The sequence below is a fragment of the Chelmon rostratus genome, chromosome 12, assembly GCF_017976325.1.
Source record: "Chelmon rostratus isolate fCheRos1 chromosome 12, fCheRos1.pri, whole genome shotgun sequence".
Taxonomy (NCBI): domain Eukaryota; kingdom Metazoa; phylum Chordata; class Actinopteri; order Chaetodontiformes; family Chaetodontidae; genus Chelmon; species Chelmon rostratus.
Window position 1 is genome coordinate 27,017,258 of NC_055669.1, and position 18,277 is coordinate 27,035,534.

Here is an 18,277-nt window from a genome sequence, read left to right on the forward strand (position 1 = left end):
TCATTTTTATTTATTTATTTTTTATTTTTTATTTTTGGCGGGGTGATGAGTACTTTTACCCTCTTGTTTGTTATGTCTGTATACTGTTGGTATATCGGCATGTTTGTGTATGTTTCTATATGTTGCATATAAAAAAACTGAAAATAAAGTAGTTTAAAAAAAAAAAGAACGTTTTCGTTTTCTCTTTTCCTCCCTCAGGAAACAGGCTAACAGTCCTCTGGGTTAACGTTAACTTGCTAGTTGCTCACCACGCTAGCATCCAAAGTTTTCGGTCCATTTCCATTTAAGGTCGTACTTTCTCTCCAAGTCCATCTTCTGACACCATGTTGTGTTTGTGTTATGGGTTCTTCAATAAACACACCGTAGTACTTAAAGAGAATTGCCTTTATCTGTAACTTGCATTGTTATTATACACGTACATGAGGAACTGTGTATTTCACTCAACTCTCAACCTTCAGGCTTCCTACTGCGCATGCGCCATCTGTCTACCTCATAGGGAATAGCTTAACTGAGAACATCCCTCATGTTCATATCATTACAGTTGTGTTACCTCTCGACGTGGGCAGTCCGGTGACAAAGTCCAGAGCGAGGTGTGTCCATGGTCTCTGAGGGATAGGCAGGGGTTGAAGGAGTCCGGACGGGTTTTGACGAAGAGTCTTGTTCCTGGAACAGATTTCACAAGCCTGCACATATTCCAAAATGTCTTTATTCATGGTGGGCCACCAGAACCTTTGCCTGATCACGTAACCTGTCCTTTTTACCCCCGGATGGCATGCAAGCAAGGATGTGTGTGCCCAGTGGATCACCTGTGACCTCAGACGAGCCGGTACAAACAACCGGTCGCTGGGACAGCCTGCCGGGGTTTCATCACCCTCAGTAGCTTGTTGCACATCCTTTTCTATCTGCCAGGAGACCCCTCCGACCACACAGTTCAGTGGTAGGATGGTTTCGGGCTCCTTGGCGACCGGTTCCGGCTCATACAGTCGTGACAAGGCGTCCGGTTTGATATTCTGAGACCCGGGCCTGTACGACAACGTAAACCGGAACCGGCTGAAAAACAGCGCCCAACGGGCCTGTCTGGCATTAAGTCTTTTAGCAGTTTTAATATATTCCAAATTTTTGTGGTCTGTCCACACTAGGAACGGCTGTTCTGCTCCCTCCAGCCAGTGCCGCCACTCTTCAAGCGCGGTCTTGACTGCTAAAAGTTCCCTGTTGCCCACATCATATTTTCTCTCTGCCTGGTTTAGCTTGCGTGACAAATAAGCGCATGGGTGAATCTTATTATCCTTAGCAGATCGTTGAGACAAAACTGCTCCTACCCCTTCGTTGGATGCGTCAACCTCAACCACGAACTGCCGTTGCGGATCCGGTACCGTGAGGACAGGAGCGGAGATGAAGGCTGTCTTCAGACGCTGGAAGGCTGTCTCAGCACCGGAAGACCACTGAAATGCTGATTTTGAAGATGTGAGAGCATGGAGAGGAGCGGCAACAGAGCTAAAGTTCCTGATGAATTTCCTATAGAAATTAGCAAAGCCCAAGAACTGTTGTAATTTCTTGCGGTTAGTTGGAACCGGCCAGTTAGCCACTGCGCTCACTTTCTCGGGGTCCATCTCTATCTGGTTCTTAGTTATCACATAACCTAAAAATGAGACCTGGTTAGTGTGAAACTCACATTTTTCAGCTTTTACGTACAAATGGTGTTCAAGGAGGCGAGAGAGTATTAAACGTACATGACGCTGATGAGAGTCCAAGTCCGGCGAGAACATCAGGATATCATCCAAATATACGAAAACAAAGTCATTCAGATATTCTCTCAAAACGTCATTCACATACCCTTGAAACACAGCTGGGGCATTTGTTAGTCCAAAAGGCATCACCAAATATTCATAGTGTCCGCTGGGGGTATTGAACCCGGTTTTCCATTCGTCCCCTTCCCTGATGCGGATCAGGTGATAGGCGTTGCGAAGATCCAGCTTCGTGAACCACTGGGCCTGTTGAAGGAGCTCAAAAGCAGTGGACATTAATGGCAATGGGTAGCGGTTCTTGACAGTGATATCATTAAGCGGACTATAGTCTATGCATGGCCTGAGGGACCCGTCTTTTTTGCCAACAAAAAAGAATCCTGCCCCCGCGGGGGAGGATGAGGGTCGGATTATCCCGGACCTAAGGGAGGCTTGGATGTAATCATCCATCGCTTTACGCTCAGGCACCGAGGGTGAATAGAGTCTCCCCTTGGGGATGGGAGCTCCGGAGAGCAGCTCGATGGCGCAGACTGAGGATCTGTGAGGAGGTAACGAGGTTGCTTTATTCTTGTTAAAGACCTCCTTGAGATCCCAGTAACACCGCGGAACCCGGGCCAAGTCCGGATACTGCTCACTCTCCTCCGTCGAGATGTCGAGGGCTGTAGTGCTCTGGGTTTCTGTGCTGTGGACAGATAAGCATGGAGAGTTTGTCATGCATTCCCTTCCCCACCCCAGGACTTTCCCAGTTTCCCAGTCTAAGTGGGGGTTATTCTTGCGGAGCCACGGCAAACCCAGAATGAGAGAGTGTTGAGCTGATTCAAATAAGTGGAAGCTGACAGTTTCTCGGTGTGCATTGTCTATGGTCAGCTCACATGGCTCGGTGCAGTGTGTGATCTGAAACAGGAAGCGTCCGTTCAAGGCGCTGGCATTTATGGGCTGCGATAACTTTTTAACGGCTACCTGGAAATCCCGGGCTAATTGCCAGTCCAAGAAATTATCGTCAGCCCCAGAGTCAATCAGTGCCTCTAAGTCACAAAGTTTCTGATTCATTTTCAACGTTACCTTAGTCAAAGCACGAGGAGGATTCAGTCCAGGCATACGGCTCACCAGCGACCTCCCTTCAGTTGGTGAGCCTGCTCTTTTACCTGGCAGGTTGCTAAGAGGTGGCCCTGCTCACGGCAGTAGAAGCAGGCGTTTTCTCTACGGCGGCGGTTCCTCTCTTCCGTCGTCAACCTGGTATGCCCAACCTGCATGGGCTCCTCTGTTCCAGGAGGCGGCGGTGTGGGCGTGAACGGCGGAGGCGCTGACTGCAGCCCGAAGCGGCGGTTCTCCTCCCTCGGAGGTTGTCGCCAGCCGTCTCCTCGGCACGCGCTGTCCCACTGGCGATTCCTCTCCCGATCACGTAGTCGAGAGTCGATTCGGACGGCCGTCGATATGATGGCTTCCAGATCCGAGGGCAGGTCCAGCGGAGCCAGCTGGTCCTTCAGCGCGTCGGACAGGCCGTGGACGAAGGCATCGTTTAATGCCGGGCTGTTCCACCCACTGTCGGCGGCTAGCCTGCGAAAGTCTATGGCATAGTCAACAACTCTTCGCTGACCCTGCCTCAGGCGCAGCAGCGCCCGGGAGGCGTCGTGGGCTGGCGACTCATGATCAAAGATTTTAGATAGCATGTTGGAAAATGTCTTAACATCTTGGCACATCATAGATTCTCTGGACCATTCAGCCGTGGCCCAGGCTGAAGCTCGCCCCGACAGGTGGGAGATCATGAATGCCACTTTGGATTGTTCATTCGGATACGCACCGGGATACTGCTTGAAGTGCAGATCACATTGCACCAGGAAAGATCTGCATCCACCGGAGTCTCCCGAGAATTTTTCCGGAGCAGCGAGGCGCGGAGCGGCCAAGACCTGGTCACGGACCGGCGGAATGGCGGTCGGCTCAGCATGAGATTCTCCGGCAGGTGAAGCAGCGTTAGCGAGGTGGATGTTTATCCGGTGGAATTGTTCTGTGAGTAGATTAATTTGTGCCATGGCTGATCTCTGTAACTCGCTCTGTCTATCTGTGAGATCCTTTACTCCCTGCTGAATATTACGCAGCTGATCCTCATGCTGGTGGAGGAGGCTGCCCTGAGCTGTAAGAGCTGTTCTAAACTGGCTAGGCCAGATTGTACTGACAAGCCCGAAGGCACAAGATTTGAGGACTCAAAATGCAGACCACAGACAGCTCAGCAGAGTTTCAAAAATAAAAGATTTATTAACACAAAGCGCTCAGGGTAAATGTAGAAATGCAAACTGAGGGTGACACAAAGTACAACAGAAAACGCAAAGGATTACTCGACAAACTAGAAAACAAATTATCAAAGCTCAAAGGCTGATGCGATAACAAAGTACCAACAAATGGAGAAAGGCTGAACTAATCTCAAGGCTGGATACAAAGTAGCAAACCAAAGATACAAAACTAGACTATATGCAAAGTAAAAAACAAAGGATCTCAAGGCAATACCGATAACTAGACTTACACAGACAAGGATCAAGGACGCAAGGGAGCAAGGCGAGTACAGGACAAAGCACATGACAATCTGGCACAGGACAAAGGGAGACGCGGACTATATATACACGAGGTAACAATGAACAGGTGGAGACAATTAGGGCGGGGTAGACAATCAGACAGGCGGGAAACACACCGGGAAGTCAAGGGCCTGAAACGAGAGGAGAGTTAGGTTTCACAATAAGACAGGAAGTGTATGACAAGACCTGACGCTAGTGAACAAAAACTCTTAACAGATTTGACGAGACATGACACTGACCTCGAAAGACCACGCAGATTCAAAAACAAGTTTGTGTTTTCAAGTTAAAAATATAATAAAAATATAATGAAATAAAATAATATATATATAAATATAATATAAAGACATTTATATTTACGTAATAACAATAATATATATGTCATTACACTTGCAAAATGAGTAATAATAATAACAGTTGCAGTCAAGCAGGACAAAGATAGTCGGCTCAAGCATGATGCATAACACACATGCAGCTACGATCCATGTTAACCTGTGAGATGAGAATGCACAATGACTCCAGGGAAGAAGCTAAGTTTGAAACATGTATTGATGGGTCATGAATGTGGACTGATTGAGAGAGAGAGAGGAGGAGAGAGGAGCTCAGTGCATCATAGAAAGCCCCCCAGCAGTCAAAGCCTACAGCAGCACAACTAGAGGCTGGTCCAAAGCAAGCCTGAGCCAGCCCTAACTGTAACCTTTGTCAAAGAGGAAAGTTTTAAGCCAACTCTAAAACACAGAGAGGGTGTCTGCCTAATGGACCAAGACTGGAAGATGGTTCCACAGGAGAGGAGCTTGACAGCTGAAGGCTCTGGCTCTCATACTGTTTTTGAACCCTTTTGGAACCATAAGTCAGCCTGCATTCTGGGACACGGTGTTGTAGTGGGGTAGGAGGGTGCCATGAGCTCTTTTAGATCAGATGGTGTTTGACCATTTCAAGCTTTTTTAATTTTGATTTTAAATTCTATTCTGGATTTTTTTGGGAGCCAGTGCAGAGAGAGAGAGAAATATGATCTCTGTTCCTCGTACGATCAGCACAGTTTTAAGGTGGACAGCCAAGATTAGTGTCACCATTTCAGTATCTGACCAAATGTGAAATATGGTCACAATCTCCCCTTCTGTTCCTGAGTTACGGTGTTGAGTCATGTCCAGAAAAGTGTTTTTGTGGAACATAATGATGTCACAGTGAAGTTGACCTTTGACCTTTTTGGTATAAACTATCAACACTTCATCATTTCATCCTCTGAGACATTTGTAGTAATGTAATGGGCAGTAATATGTTCTGTGAGGTCATGGTGACTTTGACCTTTGACCTTCCACCACCAAATTGTAATAAGTTCGTCCTTGAGTCCAAGTGGACGTTTGTGCCAAATGTGAAGAAAATCCCTGAAGGTGTTCTGGAGTTATGGTGTTGATGAGAACGGGACTTTCGGATGGACGACTGTCTCCAGCATTAAAGGTGAAGCCATTAGGCTTTTATTCATCATGTCATCAACCATCACATCTCATTGAAGTTGAACAGTGTGTGACTCCCTCTAGTGGACGTTGTGGAGTATTGTGTTGTGTTTGCTGCAGAGGTTTTTGTGCAGAGTTTTGCTGTTTCCTGTCACTGTGGGCTGCAGAGCACAGTAGTACACAGCAGAGTCAGACAGCTGAAGCTTCTGGATCTTCAGAGGAACTGATTTTAAGGTGGAATTCAGTGTGGAAGAAAATCTCTCCTTGGACTCGTCTGCTGTGTTCCCTTGATCCCGTTTAACGCGACTCAGTATGAATTTGGGGCTGTTGTTTCCATCCTGTTTGTACCAGAACAGATAGGGAGTTGTAGAACTGGTCTCAAATGTACAGTCCAGTGTAACTGTGCCTCCTTCAGTAGCAATGACATCTGCTGTTGGCTGGATCACTCTGTCTTCTCCTTTACACTCTGAGGAAGAAGAGAACATGCAGAGGAAGACATGAATCAATGAAGATGATTGATTAAAGTTACCTGGTCAGAGTCAGACACACAGACATGTAGAATAGTTGTGACGTTCACTGACCATGATCAGATTGAACCATTTCAGTTATTTCTACAAGGTAACAAGTGCTGACAGAAACAATCTGTTCTGCTTTTTCTACAATGAACATTAAAATGTGTGAATGTGCAGCTCAGAAATATGTTGAAGAGTTTTCAAAGGAAACATGATGTGTTTTATTTCTCACCAAAGCAAAGAGCAGCAAGAATAATCCACAGCCAATGTTCCATGTGTACAACGAGGCTGAAATGAAGAGGAGAAAGTAGCTGATGTTCAGCATTCAGAGTGAGAATGGTTCTCTTCACAGCAGCAGTTATTATTGACAGATGGTTGAACACAGTGCAGAAGTAGTGCAGCGCCTGCTTGATAATGTGGCCCTCTAGTGGAGGTAAAAAGTTGAGTGGAACAGTGTGGAAAAAAGGCTTCCAGCAGCTCGTCAGTGTGTCAGCTTGTGTTTTTGTACAGAGACTGTGGGTTTGCTGTCACTGTGGGCCTCACAGCACAGTAGTACAGAGCAGAGTCAGTCACTGCAGCAGAGGAGATCTGCAGATCCATTTGGGTTTGATCCTCACTCACTTTCACAGTCAGTCTGGAGTTGTTGCACGTTGTGTTCCCAGTGAAAGATGAGGAACTCTGGTGGTTTTCCTGGATATTGTCGATACCAGAAGAAATAATCAGTTCCAGTTGCTTGTTTGGAGTATTTGTAGGACAGAGTAACAGTGCTGTCTTCTAAACTGGACTCTTCATTGTTGACTGGACTGAGGTCTTCACAGCTGACACCTAAACAAAGAGATAACTCTGTTATACCATGTTGTCAAAGTGTGACTGAATGAATCACATCCAACAAACATGTGACTGAAGCTTTTTCATGCTGCATGATCTAACATACCTGTTAGAATGGAAAGAAACAGTAGAGAAAACACACCGTGATGCAGTGACAGCATGTTGAATAAAGGTAATGTTTGTGGTCTGTGTGTTGAACTCTGCTGAATATGGAAGTTTCTCTCTCTTCTATAGTTGAGAAACAGCTCAGCTCCTCCCTCAATCTCTCCGTCTCCTCTTCGATCTGTATTTTCACTTCTCTCTGTGACTCTTCCTCCTGGTTAACAGACTGCTGGCAGCACTTTGTACCAGCTGGAGGTGGGAAGGTTTTTCTTTGTTTGTGTGGTTTCTTTATAACAGGAGTCACAGAAAGGAAGCTGCATCGATTTACAGGATGGATCACTTTTTCAGGGTTCAGGGCAAAGAAAAGATGGACTTGTTTTCTATTCCTACAGTGAAGACAACATTATTTCATCACTCTACAACTGAAGTCTGCTGATAATGAAAGAAAAGATCAGCGTCAAATATTTTTCCACATCATGAGCAGTACGCTAAACATTTAGCAAACAATTTAGCAAGATTTAATTTCAGCTGGTTGACTGAATTTAAATGATCTCAGTTCTGGACTCAGTCAGTTGTAGGAAGGTCTGGAACAGCAACATTTCACATATATTAAACCAACTGACACAATTTCAATGATGAAAGAAACGGGTAATTTGAACATGAGAGGACCCAGGATTAAACCCTGTGGTTCACCACAAAACATCACAGGCTGAGAAAACTACAGAGAAACTTCTTTTATACAGAAAAGAACAAAATCAATCAAAGCCTGAGTCTGAGATGCAACCAGTTCATGGACATGGGTGAATACTTGATTGGACTACAAATATCTCTGTTTCCATTGTGTAAGAACATTATGGGATCAAAAAGATGGAAATGGAAACCATGGAAACGGAATTATGGCTTGTGAAAAACTGAAGATTTTGATTTGAGAACTCATGAAAATCTAAATTAATGGTCTTCTTGTTTTATTTTTGAGGGGCAGGTGACCATGGTCAAAGCAGGATAATCCTTCATCAGGCGTTAATGGACTCGTCCGTCCTCTGTGTTGTCCATTGATTCCTGATAACTGACACCTCTTTCATATTCTATTTCAGTTATTCTGTCAGTACGTGAATTAATCTTCATTTCAAAAGATAAATTCCATGAACAACTGAATTTTGGTCAAAAGAACATTGTGCTTTATTATATCTAAAAGTTAAAATCCTTCCTCAATGTTTCCTGTTTCAGGTCTGATGAAAATGTTTCATGTCAATAAGATTTGAAAAAAATAATTTGTCACATGTTGCCATGGTTACCTTGTTAAATGTAATTGTGAGTGAATGAGTTGTCAGTGGTTTAATTTCTTCATCTTTCAGTGGTTCCAGACTGCATCATCACATCCCATTGAAGTTGAACAGTGTGTGACTCCCTCTAGTGGACGATGTGGAGTATTGTGTCGTGTGTGAATATTTGAACAAAGAATCCTGTCCTAACTTTTGATATTTCTGTGATCATTGTTACATTTACACCTCCTGATTTTATGTAACTTCATCTTGGTTTCAATGTAACTCACCAGAAAAACCTCCACTCTGTCGTTGGACTCAACAATGAGTTGTTGTGTTGTTTAATATGGTGTCAGTGTCATATTATAGAGACTGTCAGTTGGTCCGCCTGTCCAGAGCTTCTGCAGATAATGAGGTACAATATGAAGCCTATTCACAACCTGCTTGGACATGTCGATGGCTCCAAATGGGATATTCTATTGAGAGCTCGTCGTTAGCAGGGTTAGCACCAGTTTACCACCGTGAGTGTTCAGGCATCAGTGTTCCATGATACAGCAAACACTCCCACAATGCAGCAGTCACATCCTTTGTTCTTGTGGGACAATAAAGATCTGAGCTGAACTGAATCAGCTTTATAGACCAAGTATGTTTGCACATACAGCGAGTTCGACTCCATTTTAAAATTTGTCTCATTGTTACCCACAGTTTCATCTGAAATAACCTGCAGCTGAAAACAAGAGCAACAAGTTTAAAGTTTCATTTTTTTTTCTTCATTTATGTCGCACTTTACAAAGCAAACAGGTTTTTGCACCAAAGTGCTTCACAATGAAACCAACGGGGGCAGGAAATGCCTGATTCTGGAGATGGTTCTGAGTTGGATGAAACTGGACCTGACAACAGAATTTGTCTGCCTGTTCAAACTTACTTGACATCAAATATAACTATCAGGTTCTTTACATTTGGTCTGATGTAGGCAGAAAGGTGATTGAGGTTTTGTGCAGTCCTCATTTAACTGGAGGAAATTCTGAACCAACCAGTCTGTAATATTTTCCCTGGTTTTGGGGATTGAGGGGCTGGTTGATCTGACTATCATCTGCATCACATTGAAGAGTGTTGTGTCATGAGTTTGGATGATTCTTCTGCATGGGAGCATATTAAGACAGTGAAGAAGTGGACCTAGATCTGAACCCTACAGAACCCCACATGAACTCTTTGCAGGTGTGGAGGACGAGCTGCCAATGCAAACAGTGACACCTCTGTTTGAAATGGAAGAATGGAACCAATCAAGGGCGGACCCAGAACTGCCGACCTGAGGTGTCAAGTCATCAAGGAGAATCGTGTGGTCGACAGTGTCAGAAGCTGCACTGAGATCTGGAAGAATTGAGATGTACTGGCATCCACAGCACAGAGGAGGTCATTTATGACTCTGAGGAGAGCTGCTTCTGTGCTGTGGCGTTCATGGAACCCTGACCGGAATTTCTCAAGAATATTGTGTTGGTTTAACAAAGACAGAATCTGATTAAAAGGAGCCTTTTATAAAACCTTCGATAAGATGGAGAATTTCAAGATTGGCCTGTAATCATGTGGACTAGTTGGGTCAAGATCAGACTTCTTGAGGAGTGGCTGAGCTATGGCATGCTTAAAACAGGACTGTACCTGTGGAGAGAGACCTGTTTACAGTCATCAGTGTGCTGGGACAACTGCTTCAGATCACTGTTTTAGGAGCTCTGTGAAATGATATCAAGCTGACTGTGAGTTGGCTTCATGCCTGTGACTGGGTGGACATTGTTGGAAGCAGGAGGGTCCTCAAGACTCAATAGCTTTAGGCCACTGCTCTTTGACCTGATGCTGTCAATTTTGTTCAGAAAGATATATATATTTGAACTGCTCACAAAACTGAACGAAGACGATGACATAAACATTTTTATTATTTTATTATATAAAAACCAGTAGGTGGAAAAAGAAGAGGTATATTGTTGACCATTCTCTGACTCTCAATTCAAATCAAAGCTAATCTCCCCTGTGACACCAGAATGGTTCGAGCCGGCGCTGGAGCAGACAGAAAGAGACAACTGAGTGATCAAGGGAGAAAAAGTTGAAGAGACACATCATGTCTCTGGAACAACAACAAGACTCACAAAACTCTTTATGGTCCAGTCGTCTTAAAATGGTCTTGAGTTTGAAGCATCATCCAGCTGGTTTGTCATTGATTTGCTGCTCATGTGAATCCTCCCACAGTGTTTGATGAGCAGCTGTAACCACAGTGACTCTGATCAAACAGGAATTAGCAGAATCCATCTGATTTGAAGCTGTGGTTTGAATCCCACTTCCCTCCTCTTTGAAGAGTCGTCAGATATGTGTGTTCAGCTTTTTGTGCAGCCTCTTCTACACTTTGTATCACTGTGTTTCCAGAGCACAGTAGTAGAGAGCTGTGTCTGCCAGGGTTAGCTTTCTTATGGTCAGTTCAGTTGAGTCTGTTGATGTTTGACTGTCATATCGATCATCAGGAATATATTTCCTATCACTCCTTGATCTTGCACCTTTCCAGAGTATAAACTGAGGCGCCTGAAGGTCAGAATGATGTCTGTACCAGTGAAGGTAAATAATGGTCTCAGTTGTCTCATATCGACATGTGAGTGTGACAGATTCTCCTTCTCTTCCACTGACTTCATCTCGTTCAGGAGAGATTTTGTCTCCAGCTGTTGGTCCTGGAAAAAGTGGAGAAAATGAAGCCATTAGACGAACATTGTTCATGAGGCTGAGAGGAGAAGACAGTGGAAAATGTCAAGTGTACAGTGTGATTGTATGGACACTGACAGTAAAAGACAAACGCTACAGTTCCATGAACATTCATTGTTCCAAGATGATGAAAAGGAGAGGTGCATTGTGTCCCAGCAAAGAAATGAGAAACGTTGTGAAATACAGGTTGTGTGTATGTGGTTAATGCAGCAGGTGAAAGCAAACTTCAGCTGCTGTTCTGTTGTAACACTCACCTATAAGTGACAGAAGAGGAAAAAGAGGTGAAGCAACATGTCTTTGGAGTCGTCAAAGTCCAACAGACAGCAGAGCAGCAATGTTCTTCCACTGCAGGAGAATGAGTAAGAAATCATGTGATTGGTTGAGTTGAAGCTCAGTGGGCGGGGCCAGTCACCTCTTGATGTTATTTTGTCAGTTCAGCTCAACCAATAAATTGTTCCTCTGTTCACAGTAGCTCTGTCTCTAATCTGTATTGCTTCTTTTTTCCTTGTTGGATTTGTCATCAGTGCAGTGACGCTGGCTCAGACCGAAAAGGCTTCATGGTGTGTGACTCCCTCTAGTGGACGTTGTGGAGTATTGTGTTGTGTTTGCTGCAGAGGTTTTTGTGCAGAGTTTTGCTGTTTCCTGTCACTGTGGGCTGCAGAGCACAGTAGTACAGAGCAGAGTCAGTCACTGCAGCAGAGGAGATCTGCAGATCCATTTGGGTTTGATCCTCACTCACTTTCACAGTCAGTCTGGAGACTGGATTAGATATTACTGTTCCTGTTCCTGAGTGAGAGATGAGGAACTCTGGTGGTTTTCCCGGATATTGTCGATACCAGTAAAACTGATCACTACCAGTTGTTTGTTTGGAGTATTTGTAGGACAGAGTAACAGTGCTGTCTTCTAAACTGGACTCTTCATTGTTGACTGGACTGAGGTCTTCACAGCTGACACCAAAAGGAAAAATAAGTCTGTAACTTTATGATGTGAAGGTTTGAATGAGTGAAGCTCTTTTAATGTTAATCATGTCACCTACCTCTTATTGTGAGCAGAAACAAAGTGACAAACAGACTGAAGTTGACTGACAGCATCTTAAAGATAAAGAGAATCTGTCTGTGTTTTGTATGAAACACCACTGTGAAAGTTTGTGTCTCTTCTGTTGTTGAGTCCCAGTTTTGCTCCTCCCTGAATCCCTCCTTCCTCTCACAACTCTGACAAATGGTGTGTTTGTCAGTGCTGTGGTGCTGTTATTCACTAAATCACATCATTTCCATCAGGGAAGAAGTACGGTGTCTGAGAGAGCTCAACGTGCTGCAACCTCAGAAAACTCATTCAAATCAAGAAAACATCATTGATCTGAAACACATTTGCAGCATTTAGAAAACATGCTGCAGATCCACAAAATGACAGCAGAAATGTTTCCAGAAGACCCTGAAAGTGCTGAACACGACTTGGACACGCTTGTTGTTGCTGCAGTTTGTGACTCATGTGGTTGTCTTGTGATCAAAGCCTATAGCAGCATGAATAGGGGACGGTCCAAGGCGAGCCTGAGCCAGCCCTAACTGTCAGCTTTATCAAAGAGCAATGTTTTAAGCCGACTCTTCAACACAGAGAGAGTGTCTGCCTCATGGACCAAGACTGGAAGATGGTTCCACAGGAGAGGAGCTAGATAGCTCAAGGCTCTGGCTCCAGTTCTGCTTTTAGAGATTTGAGAAACAGTTCGTCAGTCTGCATTCTGGGACATGTGTTGTCGTGGGGTAATATGGTGTTATGAGCTCTTTGAGATACGATGGTGTCTGACCCTAACCCTAACACTGATTTTTACAATGTTGCGTAGGTGAAACAAGGCAGTCCTTGAAATGAGTTTTCTGTGGGAATTAAAGGACATATTCTGATCGAACTTAACTCCCAGATTCCTTATAGTGGGCCTGGAGGCCAGTCAGCAATGCCATCTAGAGTAGCACAAAGTTAACGGTCATCCAGGTCTTTGTGTCCATAAGACAAGTTTCGTTTAGTGCTTGGCTTCATCTGGCTTCATTGATAAATATATGTGGGTGTCATCTGCATAGCAATGAAGGTTTCTGGAGTGTTTCCTGATAATATTGCCTCAAGGAAGCTTATATTGGGTGAATAGAATCATTAGAAAATGGTTGGGTGCTCCCAGGTACTTAAGCAATGTAGCTTTGTATGGGAAAGGAATGCTTCAGCTGCCAGTATCCAGTCTAACAGAGGAGTTTAAATGCACTAAGGTTGGGACAGAACTTTTATTATCTGGGAGTAAGGACATGTTAGTTAGCAATGTGGTTCCAAATCCTTCTGGGGGGAGGAAATGGAACCCAAGGGCAGCAGTGCAGGAGGCAGAGGCAGCTCTTAGGCATGCAGAAATTGTAGGAAATGTTCAATTTGGCCGGGGAGGCTTGGGGCTTGGCCCAGGCAAACCAGTGTGGAATAAAGCAGGTCTAAAGGAGAAAAGAAAGCTTGTAGTGGAACAGGTGCGTAGGCAGGAGGAGTTGTTAAGGGGGGCAAAAGCAGTTGGTCAAGCCAAACAGGGACAATGGTTGAATTGGGAAGGTGTTGAGAAGAGGAAACTTAGTTGGAGGGACCTGTGGAATATGGAGGAAGGCTGTATTAAATTTCTGATAGGGGCGACATACGATGTGTTGCCAACCCCGCAGAACCTAAGTCTCTGGGTACAGGGCGATCAATCGTGCCCACTCTGCTCAGGTACAGCAAGCTTAAAGCACATTTTGTCAGGTTGTAGAATTAGCTTATCACAAGGCCGGTATACATGGTGGCATAATCAGGTGCTGAGAAGCTTAGCCGCAGGCATTGAAGAGAGAAGGAAGCAGGTGAATTCTGGAAGTTCTAGAAAGGAGAGGTAAGATGTGCAGTTTGTTCGAGAGGGGGAGAAAAATAGAGCTGCTAAGTCAGGGAGAAAGCAGGTAGGTGGCTGCCTGGTAGGGGCTGATGATTGGCAAATGCAGGTCAACTTGGGAGGAAAGCTAGTTGTGCCCCAGGAAATAGTTTATAGTAATCTGAGGCCGGACATTGTCTTATGGTCCATGAGTAAAAAGACTGTGTATTTTATTGAGTTAACAGTCCCTTGGGAAAATTCAGTGGAGGCAGCTTATGAAAAGAAGAAGACTAAGTATGCAGATTTAAAGACAGAATCTGAGCAGAGGGGATGGAAGACCAGGTCTGTCCGGTTGAAGTGGGGTGTAGAGGTTTTGTTGCAGGGTCAGCTGTTTCACTGTTGAGGGAGCTGGGAGTGCATGGGCAAAATTTAAGGAAGACAGTGAGGGAGATGTCAGATGAGGCTGCTAGGTCTAGTCAGTGGATATGGATCAGGAGAAATAATAGTAGTTGGGGGGTGAAATATGGACAGTGAGTGAGGGGGGGGGGCAGAGGACATGCATGCCTAACCCGGCGGGAGAAGAGGTTAAAGTCTGAACAAGACACCTCTCCTCTGCTCTGCTTTCCCCGCCCCATCTTCTCGCTCTCCCAATAGGAAGAGAACCAGGAAGAGGAAGTCTAGATAAGGTGGGGGTGTGGCCAGATAGAGTCTCTCTTTGGGACCATGCGGCCTGTTCAGGTGAGTTTGCGGTGTAAGATACAGAGTTGGCTTGTTTTTTGATCTTTTTGGTTGTTTTCCTGTTTTGTTTGCTTTTTGAAGGAAATGTTAGAAGAGGCTGTTAAATCTAGTCTGTGGTTTAGGCCTCCACCTTCAGCACCCTCTAAACTTTCTACCCCCTACCCGGACCAGGGTCTATATCCAATCCCTACTTTCATCTTTGACTCTACCTCTTTATTTTCTACCCCCTACCCGAACCAGGGTTTGTATTCCCACCCCGCTTTTATTGGTGCAGTTGGTGAGAGGCAGGGGTAGATGATGTTAGTGCGGCACTTGGCAGTTACATGTGGAATCTAGGCCTGTGGTAGCATTGTAGCAGCGAACAATAGCAAAAGCAGTGGTAGTATGATAGTATCCTAGCAGTTAGTTAGCAGTTAACATTAACAGTATAGGTGAATCTAGCTTGATTGTCTTCTTCTGTTCCTCTTAGCAGGTAGCGGTTAGCATTAGCATTAGCTAAATGGTAGCATCGGTACTGGCCACTACCTGGAGCATCTCTGGATCAGTTCAACGTGGCGGTGCTGTTTGGATTGTGTAGGAGCAGTGTGAACTGGCACTAGGGGGGGTGACTCTGTGACGCCAGAGTTCATTGCCTAGCCTCCTGGAGGTGTCGTGGGACTAAGTAGGCGAAACACCGTTGAAGGGAGGTTTCCACCTGATGACCCCCAGAGACGTGTTAGGAATCACTGCTCTTTGGCAGGTATAGAGGCAGATTAGGGCTCCAAGGTTCTTCACTGAGAATGAATCCTCTTTTTGAGCACAAGTATCTTGTGTTTAAATTAACTAAGTCCAAGCACAGCACCTAGTTGGGATGGTGTCTGAGAGACAGGTTAATGGTTTGGGTTCATCAAACAGGGTGAGAAGATCCAGCTCCCTTCAAAGAACCACAACAGCCATCACCGATACAATCAGCACAGTTTTAAAGTGGACAGCCAAGATTAGTGTCACCATTTCATAATCTGAGCAAATGTGAAGTATTTTTGCAGAACATTGTTGTGCCGCAGTGAAGTTGACCTTTGACCTTTACGGATATAAACTATCAACACTTTTTATCCTCTGAGACATTTGTCCGATATTTAGTCATAATTGGAGGGTTGTCTGAGGCTCAGTCCCAGGACCTCAATGGACTGAATGCAAACTCAAACAGCAGCACATTTGTGCAAAGACATTTTCTTAGTCAGTCTGGCCCTGTGTGTTTTAACGTTTGTGCTTCATTTTGTGTTTGTTTTTATCTCCACTGGCAAGAATCGACATGACCATCACATCCCATTGAAGTTGAACTGTGTGTGACTCCCTCTAGTGGACGTTGTGGAGTATTGTGTTGTGTTTGCTGCAGAGGTTTTTGTGCAGTTTTGCTGTTTCCTGTCACTGTGGGCTGCAGAGCACAGTAGTACACAGCAGAGTCAGTCACTTTAGCTGAGATGATCTCCACATCTACACGTTTCTCTGTTTTGTTGATGTGAGCTGAGAAACCAGAACCAGTTGGATGGATCGATCCTCCCTCTGTGATGTAGAGCAGGAACTCTGGTCTGGATCTCTGGTATTGTCGGTACCACTGGATATTGTAGATAGCACCCTCGTATTTACAGGCCAGGTTGATGTTTCTTCCCTCTGCAACATGTTCTTCAGTCCTTTCTGGCTTTATGCTGTTCATGGAACTCAGGGCTGCAAAATGAGTTTTATTCATGTCAGTTAGTCTGCAAGAGATTCTCACATGAAGAGACTCAGAGGAGGTTCTGGACTTTTTCTGCCATCTTTGACCTTTTTCAGATGCATTCAATGAAGCAAAAGTCTTTTCTATCATGGAAATTGTTATCTTGCACAGATAAAGCTGTAGTTATGAAATGTAGAGCAAATACACATACAGCAGGTTAAATGAGACTTTGATCTGTGTTGTAACACTCACCTATAAAGTGAGAGCAAAGTAAAAAGAGGTGAAGCAACATGTCTTTGGAGTTGTTAAAGTCAAAGAGACAGCAGAGCAGCAATGTTCTTCCACTGCAGGAGAATGAAAAACTAAAGCGCCTCTCTGCTGCACAGCCCTTCTCCTCAACATCAAGCTGACTGTGCTTTTAGTTCCTCAAACCTTTTCTGCTCTGGAGACAGAAATCATCTCATTGGTTGGGTTGAATGTCAGTGGGCGGGGTTAAATCTGATGTCAACAATAGTAAAGTCTGCACGTATTGCAGCGTTGACTGACGTCAGTATGCAGTTTCCGGGTGTTTTTTTCAGAAAAAGAGCGGAATGACATTTTGGACATGGATGTTGTTAAATTTCAAAATAAGAGTTTAATGGAAGACACAAAGAAAGAGTTTCCTGGCCAGAGAGTCACAGACAGTTTGTGACTCATGTGGTTGTCTTGTGATCTAAGCCTATAGCAGCATAAATAGGGGACGGTCCAAGGCAAGCCTGGGCAAGCCTGAGCCAGCCCTCACTGTCAGCTTTATCAAAGAGGAAAGTTTTAAGCCAACTCTTCAACACAGAGAGAGTGTCTGCCCCGTGGACCAAGACTGGAAGATGATTCCACAGGAGAGGAGCTTGATAGCTTGTTCTCGCTCCAGTTCTGCTTTTGGAGGTTTGAGGAACCATAAGTAAGGGACAGAAGCACAGAACCTTGAGGAACTCTGTGACAAACGATTGTGTGCACAGAGAAATCATCATTAACATGTACAAACTGGAATCGATTTGAAGAGTTGGACTTCAACCATCTCATTGCAGTTCCTTTAACCCCTTAACACCGATTGTCGTGAATTCCCAACATACCGCTGTAATCCACATTGCAGCCGAATCGTGCATGCATTTCTCTGATGCTGGTTTGTGCATATTCAACACACACCTAAGAACCTTTTGCGAGCACTGGTTTCTCGTCGGATCGGTCAAAGTGAAAACTACATCCGTTGTGTTGGTGTTACAATGTAATGGTTGTAAGCCAATGTTGTGGCTGTTTTGATGAAATAAATGAATTTTGAATGGCTTTTATGATGCACATTGATGAATTTTGAAAAAAAAGTATTTTTATTGCATTTAAGCATTAACGCCTGTTGTCGCTAATTTGCGTCATACCTAAATTTATATCTATTGTATGTGCTACAGAAAAATTAAATTAACAAACTCCTCTTAATTTAGGATCAATTTGAAAGCAAAAACACAAAGAATTAATTTTGTAATATAATTTTAAATAAATTCAAGCTTCAAAGGGTTAAAGTGTTCCAATCTCTGTAATAAAATATGATGGTCAGTGGTGTGGAATGCAGCACGAAGCTGGAACAAGACCTCGTCTGATGTAATTAAGAGGTCATTTCTGTCTCAAGGTTTCTCCAAAGGCAACTGGACTTGTTTGCAGTTCTAGAAGACGTTTCACCTCTCATCCAAAAGGTTTCTTCAGTTCTAACTGACTGGTGCAAAGTCTCAGGTATTTGTCTTGCAGAGTCGTGAACCCGTCT

General features: G+C 44.3%; 1 gene segment (V, D, J or C); it reads right to left on the reverse strand.

Annotated features, from left to right (window-relative positions):
• Positions 1-5,846: 5,846 nt before the first annotated feature.
• Positions 5,847-6,801, reverse strand: LOC121614628 (the record flags this gene model as incomplete). The annotated part of the segment is given in 2 exon segments: positions 5,847-6,226; positions 6,505-6,801. Coding segments are annotated over 2 exon segments (423 nt in total), but the record flags the coding sequence as incomplete, so codon positions are not given.
• Positions 6,802-18,277: the final 11,476 nt, after the last annotated feature.